We start from the raw sequence: 11,111 nt of genomic DNA, 5'->3' as shown, positions 1-11,111 counted from the left end.
TTCTATTTACATTTCTACTTGAGTTAATTACAAAAGTACCAGCTTTGTAGTACACTTAAGTGTCAAAATTAAAAGTGCTGAGTTATTTTGAAGTTAAGGTTCTAGAGCTCTCTCTGACTGCAGACAAAACTAAGACAGTACGTGTCCACTGCATGTAGGGCTACAGGTAATATTTCTCTTCGCTCCTTACACCAGTGTATGACTACAATGCAGGATGTGACTAAACCTGTCAATCATAAAATCCTGGATTTCAAATCAATTATCTTTTTATTCAAGCAGATTACTCATATAAACTAAGTTCCAAAAATACATTCTGAGTTAAATATTTTTGTGAAGTGTGATAGACTTAATTTATATCTGTTTACAGCAGCTTCCAGTGACTCATATTCTGGCTGAAATGTGCTATTAAAAAATGTAAGTTAAAAAAAAAAAAATACTCATCTAGCACTTTGGAGAAAGAAGGGGGTTGTCAGAAGTACAGTCAGGTTCATAAGTATTTGGACAGTGACACAATTTTCGTCATTTCACCTCTGTACACCACCACCATGGATTTGAAATGAAGCAATCAAGATGTGATTGAAGTGTAGACTTTCAGCTTTAATTCAAAGGGTTTAACAAAAATATTGCATCAACCATTTAGGAATTATAACCTATTTTTTCCTTCATTTTCACAGGCTCAAAAGTAATTGGACAATTGACTGATAAGCATTTTCATGGACAAGAGTGGCCTGTTTCCTTGTTATTTCATGAAAAATTAGGGTAAAAGATCTGGAATAGATGAAGTGTTGAATTTGCATTTGGTAGCTGTTCTTTAGGAGTGGCCAAATCAACAATTTGGTACATTCTTAAAAAGAAGGAATGCATTGGCGAGTTCAGCAACACCAAAAGGCCTGGAAGACCACGGAAGACAACTAAAGTGGATGAAGGTAGAATTCTGTCCTTGCCAAAGAAAAAACTCCTTCACTACATCTAACCAAGTCAAGAACACTCTGGAGGAGGTAGGTGTATCACTGTCAAAGTCTACAATCAAGAGATGCCTTCATGAATGTACAGCGGGCTTACCTCAAGATGTAAGAAGAAGATTAGACTAGACATTGCTAAAAAATTATATATATATTAGTTCTGATTCAAGAAAAACTTGCATGACTTGAATGATGGGAAGAGAAGCGTATGGAGAAGAAAAGAAAGGACTCATGATCCAAAGTGTACCAAATCAACTGTCAGACATGGTGGAGGAAGTGTTATGGCATGGGCATGTATGGCTGCCAATGGAACTGGGTCACTGGTGTTTCTTGATGATGTGACTGCTAGTAGAAGTAGCAGGATGATTTCTGAAGTGTATAGAGCTATACTTTCAGTCAAATGCTGCAAAACTGATAGGACGGCACTTCACAATACAGATGGTTAATGACCCAAAATATACCGCATAAGCAACCCAGGAGCTTCTTAAGGCAAATCAAATGTGCGATGACCTCAACCCAACTGAGCAGGCTTTTCACTTACTGAAGACAAAACTGATGGCAGAAAGACCCACAAGCATGCAGCAACCGAAGGTGGCTGCAGTAAAGGCTTGGAAAAGCATCTCATTTAATTTGGTAGGATGAAGTCCTGTTTTTTCTTCAGTGGTCAATTCTGTGCCTGTTAAATTTGAGTGAACTCGAAAAATATCATGTGGTGCGACCTCCGTCTTTATGTCTTCCATGGGCTCTTTCTGGGCTTTTACACTCAGTTCATCATTTATATACATGCATTTCTTTGTTACAGATTAATTAAAAATTTACAAATTCTACAACATTTAAAGCTGATATTTGTGGATGAATATGTTGTTTATATTTTGCACAATTTCATGATAAAATGTATTTATTAATCTATTATAAAACTAAATAGCAAAGGAAAAAAACGTTAATTCTGACAGTAAATCTAAGTATCTTGCTAGAAGAAAAGGAAGGTTTGAAGTATGATTGGCTGCCCAGTATTGTGCACCATTAAAAAACTAGCCTAGGATGAAACATTCCTTATCACTTGAACATAAAAGGGTGACACTCAACTGCTATGTACTGAATAGTGTTGATAATGTATTTGTATGCTATAGAATTACAATTTCCCTTCACTGGAACTAAGAGGCCCAAACCTGTTCCAGCATGACAATGCCCCTGTGCACAAAGCGAGCTCTGTTAAGATATACTTAGCCATGGCTGGTGTGGAAAAAATTGACTAGCCTGTACAGAACCTCAATAGCATAGAACACCTGTGGGATGAACTGAAATACCGACTGCGCCCCAGGCCTTTTCACCTGACATCAGTGCCTGACCTCACTAATGCACTGGTGGTTGAATGTGTATAATTCCCCATAGCCACATTCCAAAATCTTATGGAAATACTTCCCAAAAGAGTGTAGGTTATTATAACTGCAAAATGGAGGACAAAATCTGGAATGGGTTAGTCGACACCCCGCCTTGTGCCCGATGCTCCCTGGGATAGGCTCCAGGTTCCCCCGCGACCCTGAAGAAGGAGTAAGCGGTATAAGATGGATGGATGGATGGATGGGTTAGTCGACAAGCACATATGGGTCTGATTGGTCAGGTGACCACAAATATTTAACAATTGCCAAATTTATGCTTGACTTTTCATTTTTAAAATATGCCCTCTCAAATTTCATATTTGTCAATGACTCACTTTCAGATAAAAGTCTGCCCAATCCAGCACTTGTACTTTGGTATCAGGACTTATATTAAGCACTGTCTAAGAAATGCACTGTCTTGGAAATGCATGGTTCTGAATGTATACCGCCCTTGAGGTCCATGACATGAGGAAGTAGAACGATAGATTAATATACCCCAATTCCAAAAACATTGGGACAGTAGGGAAAATGCAAAAACAAACAAACAAAAAGAATCATTTGAAAATTCAGTTCACCCTCTACTATATTGAAAACACATTATTAACACATTTAATTTATTTTTGAAAACATACACATTTCAAATCTGATGACTGCAACACACTGCAAAAAGTTTGGGGCAGTCGACTGTTTAACACTGTGTAACATCATCTTTTCTTTTAATAACACTTATTAAGCGTGTGGACACTGAAGACACCAGCTGGTTAAGTTTAGCAAGTGGAATTTTCCCCCATTCATCCATTATGCATTTCTTCAGCTACGCAAATGTACAGGGTCTTCGTTGCCTTATTTTCAGCTTCATAATGCACCACAAATTCTCAATCAGAGACAGGTCAGGACAGCAGGCAGGCTATGCTAGCACCCGCACTCTCTGCTTATGCAACCATGGGCTTGTAATCTGGGCAGAATGTGGTTTGGCGTTGTCCTGCTCTGGATGGCAGCATATGCTGCTCCAAAATGTGTACAGATCTTTCTGCATTAATAATGCCCTCACAGATGTGCAAGTTACCCATGCCATGGGCACATACCATGACAGACGCTGGCTTTTGGACCTGACACTGATAACAGCTTGGAGGATCCTTTTCCTCTTTGGTCTAGAGAACACGACGGCTGTTTTCTCCAAAAACTATTTGAAACGTCGACTCGTCAGACGACAAAACACGATTCCACTGTGCTACTGTCCATCTCAGACAAGAAGGAGCCCAGAGAAGTCGGTGGCACTTCTGCACAATGTTGATGTATGGCTTCTGCTTTGCATAGTAAAGTCTTAACTTGCATCTGTGAATGCAAGGTATCTGAGGGATCGGAGATCACACACACATTCAGAAGTGGTTTTTGGCCTTGCCCTTTACGCAGTGATATTTGACCGGATTCCTTAAATCTTTTATTTACATTGTGCACCGTAGAAGTTGAAATGCCCCAAATCCTATTGATTTGTCTTTGGGGAATGTTGTTCTCAAAGTGTTGGATTATTCTCTGACGCATCTGTTGGCAGATTGCCGAGCCTCGACCCGTCCTTGCTCTTGAAGGACTAGGCCTTTTTTAGAGGCTCCTTATATAATATGATTAGACAATTGGCTCACCTGTTTCACATCACCTTCTTATTCCAACTTGTCCCACATGCTATTAGTCCCAAATTCCGCTGTCCCAACTTTTTTGGAACGTGTTGCATGCATCAATTTCAAAATAAACCTTTACCTTCAAAAAACTATGCTGTTGATTAGATAAAACATGAAATACCTTGTCTTTATACGTTTTTTGTTTCAATACAAGTCAAGGTACATTTACAAATCACTCCTCTTAGTTTTTATTAGCATTTTCCATACTGTCCCAACTTGCCATGATTCTATGACTACAAAGAGGACAGCCAGGCCATCTGCATCTCTCAGATGGACCAGAATGAGCAGAGTATAGTGTGACATAGTGAGGAGCCTTTTATAGGCTACACACTTTGTTATTAGTACAAACAGCAAGAAAACTCTACTAGTTCCAAGAAGAAAACTTTCAGTACTGGCAGTCTGCTTAATTGTAGAATCAATTTTTCAGTACTGCTTAATTGTAGAATCATGGTTGCATACTGTACCCTACTGTTCAAACTAGGTTGAGACTGTCAGAGGTCAGAAAAGTCTAATAAAAATACCAAATGTTGCTTAGAAGGTTGACTAAAATTGTATACTTTCATAAGAAAATTTTTTTTATAGGAAACGGACATCTCGTAAAGTTTGTACAGTGTGACAGGTTTATTATTTTAGCCATTTAGCTATCACTTAGCTGTCAATTAGTCAGTCAGATGTCTAATAAAAGCCCACTTCATAATACTAAGGATGAGTGAATATAGGCTTAGAACTACTACGTTGCATTAGAACTACTCACTGACTATTGCTGCAAAAATAGTTGAATTTGAGGCTACAGCAGAGAAGTGTTTTGAGTACGAAAATACAGGTTTATCAAGTCAGTATTTCATCACACAAATGTCCCAAGGGGAACCAAGACATTTTTATTGGTATTGCTGTATTGGTATTGTTGTTTAGATAATATTGTACAAAACCCTCACATTGTATATAACATAAATGACTTCAATGCACATTTGGTAACCAAGGTCACAGTGAACCGTTACTGGGTAATCGGGGGGGGGGAACTCCAACACCATTTAGATTATTATATAAAATCTCAACAGTAACACACAATTTTCAATTGATGCAAACAGCATCAACTGAAAGTCGAAGAGCAAACATAAAATTAATAATTAATAATAATAAAAAAACAAAAACAAAAACAAAAAAACAAAACAAAACAAAAAAACCAGGAGCCTGTAAAAAATAAGTACAATTGAGGAAGCGGTCATCAAAGTTCACAGACACCACCATTTATATGCTAAGAGTGTACCAATCCAATGACAGCTTAAGCCTGTCACAGTCCGTTTACCATGAAGTACCTTTTAACATAAATAGCATCGATGAATGGATTTCTGGACAAATTTCATTTCTAAAAATCATTCAATCAATCTTCAGTAAATTCAATTAAAGCTTATGCAAACCCCTTCACAAGGAATTAAATGAATCAACAAATACTGTCAGCACAAGAAAGCCCTGCAACTGTATATTTGATTGTTTTGCCCCTCTTCTGTTGCAGTGAAAGCAGGAGTTTATACTGGGAGACAAATAGTGAACATTTTGTGGCACTTCAGTTTAAACACAGTATGATATTTTCCAGACTTAATTAATATTTTATAAGGGCCAGACAATATAGTACCCTAATATTAATAAAGTACCAAGTAGACTAAGGGTAAAATGACATGGCAAGGATGAAATCACTTGTCAATTTTTCATTAAAAAAATTATTATTTCTGATTAAAATACATTTAGCAGTTTGAAGTCAGTGAGAAGCCAATCTCATATTAGGCACAGTTTTATAATGATGAATCTCCTCTAAGGATCCAAAAGCACCAGAGAACACAATAACAAAAGGCAGGACTTTCCATTGTCAAAAACAACAACAAAACAAATACATTTGAATCAGGGGTAAAGTACCACTACCATCACAAAATTACCCATAGGCAGACACAGTTAAGCCATCTTCTTTGTATTAGAAGATAATTTAACACGAAACACATCTACATGCTGAACTTATCCACTTAGTTAACCTCTCTTTAGTACAATGTGCCATTATCCATTTGTAACAAGGCCATTTGAATGCTTACTCGTGCTTCAATGTACTCGTTACAAGTAACAAACAAACTGAACTGAAATTTGATTAAAAGGCTTAAATGCTCAATCATGCTTTAGTATCAAAACACTAGCGAATATTTGTATTGATTTATGTCAAGAGGTAGTCAAAAGGCACTTGTCACCCACACTGAGTTCTTTGGACAGAGGCACTTGCAATTTTCACTGACTTATACAGTAGGCGTGTAAACCTTCTTACTTCTGACACCTCCTTGTTACATAAAGGACAGGCCAATGTAAATGTGTCGCAGTGTTTCTCACTTTCTAAATGTGCAGGAACAAATGTGTTGCCTGTTAAGATTGCTCACTATATATGAAACTGTTTGTCCTTTACTTAAAAGACAAAATGGCCGTAGCTCTTCCTACTTAATGTCAAAGTTCAATTTATTGCTCAATATTGTTCCCGTGTAGGAGAAACAGTAGCAGTATCTTTTCATCAGACCTGTCCTATTGAAAAAAATTGATTTTGTGAGCCCTTGTCCTTACTTCTAATATGCACTGTGCACTAAGGACACACATTGTCTTCCAATGCAAAAACCTCACCCTCCTGCCAACATTTTCAACATTCATAGTCCCTCAGTAAAACAGAAAGAGCAAAAAAAAAAAACAAAAAAAAAAAAAAATTTAGAATTTGTATGCAATAAAACCTGTGAGACCCACTTTGTTTTTAAGGCATTTAAATATGTATAAAAAAAAAAAAAAAACACTGTCCTTTAACAGAGCAATACTACATTTCTAATTTCCGTTTGTGCGTGGCCCTCTATTTGAGCCTCCATCCACTTTTACTCGGAACAGTAAGGAAACAAATAATGCCTCCGCTCTTGGCTACATGCTGGTGTATTGCTCTGACGTCTGGACAAAAAGACAGAATGTCCGTTGGTAAAACCCGTTCTGGCAGAGTGGCTAGTCTTTAATGAGACGGTAGACGTGGTACTGTGCCCCGTGTTCGCTCGTCGACACTTCAAATACAAATGCTATGCAAAGCAGAGTTTCCTGTGTTTCCCTGTTAGTCACCACCTGGAAGGAAAAAAAAAAAATCATGAACTCATAATGCCAGACTGAAACATTTAAAATCATAAAATTACTATTATGTGATAACGAAGAATATCATAGCAGGGTTATATCTCGAGATGCACCGATGTATTGACCAATAATCGGTATCGGCCGATAAAGGCAATTTTTCACGTTATCGGCCGATAGTTTAAAAACATCCGACGATCAGGGCCGATTATATCCCGTCAATCAAAAGAGGGCGGGTAAACACATCGAATTCGTGCTGTGTGAAAAGAAGATGTCTCTTGTGTGGAATGACGACAAAACTGCAGTTTGTAATCTCTAATCTCCGCCCTGATAAAATTTTACACCGGACGCTACAGCAGTGAAGCGGGAGTTTCTGCGTCGAGTCTAAATTCTTTATTTAGAAGAATTTATTTAGCCGCGTTGCTCGAGCTGAATTAAAGCACCAGTACAATGTTGAAAGATTTAAATGAAGACAAGTTGACGAAAAAGTATATATATATTGCACAGAAACATATATTTGTAGAGTAGTGTATTTCATATCCATTTAATGTTAATATATAAAAAAAAGTTGATATTATATATGACCAGTTTGATGTTCAGTGATGAAGTAGAAATGATTTTGTTTGTGGTGAGTGAATGTGAGACTAACAGGAGGTTTTTTTAGAATTCAGTCAATTAATTCTGTTAATATGAATTAATAACATTCAATAAGTTAATAATCTTACTTTAATCTTCAGAATTGAGTTCATGTGTTAATGTTAATTAATGTGTTTTCTGTTGATGAGGCCAGTTACCATGAAACAACCTGCTGAAACGGAGAGAATAAAGTTTTTATTTGCATTTCTTTCAGAATTATGGAATTTATTATTATTCATTTAGAAGAAGGCATAAAAGGCAGAACTATTGGTATCGGTATCGGATGATATCACTCTGAATAATCGGTTTTCGGTATCGGCTGAGAAATGTATCAGTGCATCTCTAGTTATAACTGTATCACATACATACACATATACATACACACATACATTATAAATATGTATACAAATATGTGTATGCATACATGAGAGACTGGACTCGTTGTATAGTCTAACCTGTAAAATGGTGAAGTTCTCCAAGACGCTGTTCATCATGTACTTTTCAGGCAGGTGCTTGAGCTTGTGGATGAAGTTGATCATATATTCGCACATGGGCGAGCGGTGGATCCTGTACACACACTTTCCTCCTTCCACTCTTGCATACTCTGTCTGTCAATCAAATGCACATACAAGGAAATATGATCAATCCTTTGATAGGAAAAATTATATTGCCATGACTCTCTGGGGAAAAAGATATCTAAAACTCTGCATTTATGAGTAAAAGTTTGTTAAAAAAAAATTTTTTAAAAAGGAAATATTGACTAAAAAAAAAAGTAGATAATTCTATATCATTATCTACTGTGTATACTTATAAACATACTGGGGAGGCTTGTATGCTAATTACACAAATTTCTTTTTTTGGGTTGAAGTTAGAGGAAGAAAAAAGAAAAATCTCTCACCTCTACTTTCTCTACCACCTGCTTGCCAAAGGAGCAGACTTTTGTGGAGACGGTGATGGTCATATTCTCAGTGCTGCAGTACTGGCTGCTGACGCCGTAGAAAGATCCAGGCCCATCCTGCATATCGCTGCTATTCAGATCCGCCTGAATCACAGAAGCAAAACAGATCAAGCCCTTTGCTTAATTCCTACCGTTATTTACATTTCTACAGGACTCGTTCTGATCATTCTTTCCAGCATGTGTACTGCTGAAACATACCTACCCAGAATTTGACAAGGAAAAAGGCATTTTGTGGGCCCTTTTCATACAGCTCTTTCAGCCCTCCCTTCTTCTCTGGGAATTTGTCGTAGATTTGCCTGATGTCCACTGCCTCTAGCAGGGGATCGCTGTATGATGGGTTGGTCTGACCGATGTGTACAAACAAATGTTTGCTGTACTGTAAAAAGAAAATCAGAGCATCATATTTGACTGGTCTTATACAAGTATGACACCACAAGGTGACAAAACAAAAGGTTTCTTACTCTGTCAGTTCAATTATTTGTACATTTTTAAAAATGCACAAAAAAAATATTACTGAAATAGAATAAATGGGGTGACTTTCACCTTTGTCTAATTTTCTTATAAGGCAACATTTTATTTCAAATGACACGACATTCTGACACAGCTGAGGTCATGAGTTGACATACGCCTTGTTATGTTAATAATTTATTTATTTATTTATTTTTTTTAAAGAGAGGGCTCATAAAAATAGCATTTTAAAATTTTTAGTACTGCCCTGAAGAAGCTATTTCACATAACAGATGTTTACATCTAGTCCACGAGACACAATAATAACTGAATTTACACAAATAAACCAGTTCAAAAGTTTACATACACTTCATTCTTAATACTGTGTGTCGTTACCTGGATGATCCACAACTGTGTTTATGTTTTGTGAGAGTTGTTGTGTCCCTTGTTTGTCCTGGGCATTTAAACCGCCCACTGTTCTTCAGAAAAATCCTCCAAGTCCTACACATTCTTTACTTTTCCGGCATCTTAAGCAACAGTGGCTATGTGATGATGAGATCTGTCTTTTCACATTGAGGACGACTGAGGGACTTGTACACAACTATTACTAAAGGTGCAAACATTCACTGATGCTCAAGAAGGCAACACGATACATTAAGCGCCAAGGGGTGTAAACTTTTGAACAGGAAAATGAGTGTAAATTATTATTTTGTTTATCATCAGATCTTTTTTATTTTTTAATTTTTTTTTATTTAGTACTTCCCTTCAGAAGCTACAGAAGATATTAACATGTTTCCCAGGACACAAAGTAATTATTCATTTATTCATGTATATGTAAACTCTTGAACTGGTTCATTAGTGTAAATTCAGCTATTATTGTGTCTTATGGACTATATATATATATATATATATATATATATATATATATATATATATATATATATATATATAAACATCTGTTATGTGAAATAGCTCATTCGGGGCAGGACTAAATAAAAAAAACTAAATGCAATTTTTATGATCCTTCTTAATTTATTTTTAATTATTAATATTTTGCAGATTCTGCAAGGCGTATATAAATTTATGACCTCAACTATATACAGTGTGTAGTCACTCACAGTGTCCTGGTCTCTGGGAACCTCCATGAAGGCGGAGTACTCAAGCATGCGCAGCTTAGAGGAGGCGATGGTGCGGTCCTGCCAAACGGGCACAGCGGTGGCTGCTGGGGGCAAAGGGGGTGCCAAAGGTTCGTACGCTGGACACCGGGCAGAGAAGCGCACAGGTGAAATACAACACAAACATCCCATGCACACTCAACCTATAGTTCTGTAGCAAAAAGTCTACCTGATATAGGAGGTGGAACAGGTCCGGATAGGTTTGTGTAGGTATGTACAAAAGGCTTGATGCTGTAGCAATAATAAATGTTGTATTGTTAGAAAATAGTGTCATTCTCAACATCTTGATTGTTATAGTGCACTTACTTAACTGCTGATGTCTTTTATTAAATTATAATGCATTTCCACAGAATCTCCAAACTCATTAAACCCATTTTGAATTTATTCTATGCATAAGGTGGCCTTATTCTGAACTGACCCACACACTAGTTACACACAGCTTTCTCCAAATAAAACTCACTCCTGAGAGGTTCCAGGTTGTCCTGGGATTGGAGACGGCCAAAACTATAAAAAGCAGAAGAGAAAGCAGAATTTAAAAAGCAGAAAGTTTAGAGTAGTACATGGATGTTTAGTGTGTATGTGATCCAGGGCCTGGGGCCAAAGTGGGACTACTGACCCGAGGGGGAGGTGCATAGGGCGGCTGGGGCAGTGGAGGAAGCTGGCTCTTGATCAGATTTGGAGACACGATCTGGGCCGAGGACAGTGACGCCATATTCTGAAGAGCCTTGTCTTTGGACGCTTGATCCTGAGGA

General features: G+C 37.3%; 1 protein-coding gene across 7 annotated transcripts in view; it reads right to left on the bottom strand.

Moving 5' to 3' along the window:
* Positions 1-4,872: 4,872 nt before the first annotated feature.
* tead3b (TEA domain family member 3 b) overlaps positions 4,873-11,111 on the bottom strand; it is a 34,800-nt gene continuing 28,561 nt past the window's right edge. For all 7 annotated transcript variants that reach the window (XM_017479763.3, XM_047158664.2, XM_017479765.3 and 4 more), the window contains 8 exons: positions 10,976-11,104; positions 10,820-10,863; positions 10,529-10,590; positions 10,303-10,439; positions 8,940-9,113; positions 8,678-8,821; positions 8,235-8,387; positions 4,873-7,140 (listed from right to left, as the gene is read on the bottom strand). In XM_017479763.3, the coding sequence (XP_017335252.1) occupies positions 7,027-7,140; positions 8,235-8,387; positions 8,678-8,821; positions 8,940-9,113; positions 10,303-10,439; positions 10,529-10,590; positions 10,820-10,863; positions 10,976-11,104 (957 nt within the window). In that variant the 3' untranslated portion in view covers positions 4,873-7,026. The remainder of the gene's footprint in view (positions 7,141-8,234; positions 8,388-8,677; positions 8,822-8,939; positions 9,114-10,302; positions 10,440-10,528; positions 10,591-10,819; positions 10,864-10,975; positions 11,105-11,111) is intronic.

This window comes from Ictalurus punctatus, chromosome 11, assembly GCF_001660625.3.
Source record: "Ictalurus punctatus breed USDA103 chromosome 11, Coco_2.0, whole genome shotgun sequence".
Classification (NCBI taxonomy): Eukaryota; Metazoa; Chordata; class Actinopteri; order Siluriformes; family Ictaluridae; genus Ictalurus; species Ictalurus punctatus.
Note: the sequence above shows the minus strand (reverse complement) of the source record. Positions and strands in the feature narration are given on the sequence as shown.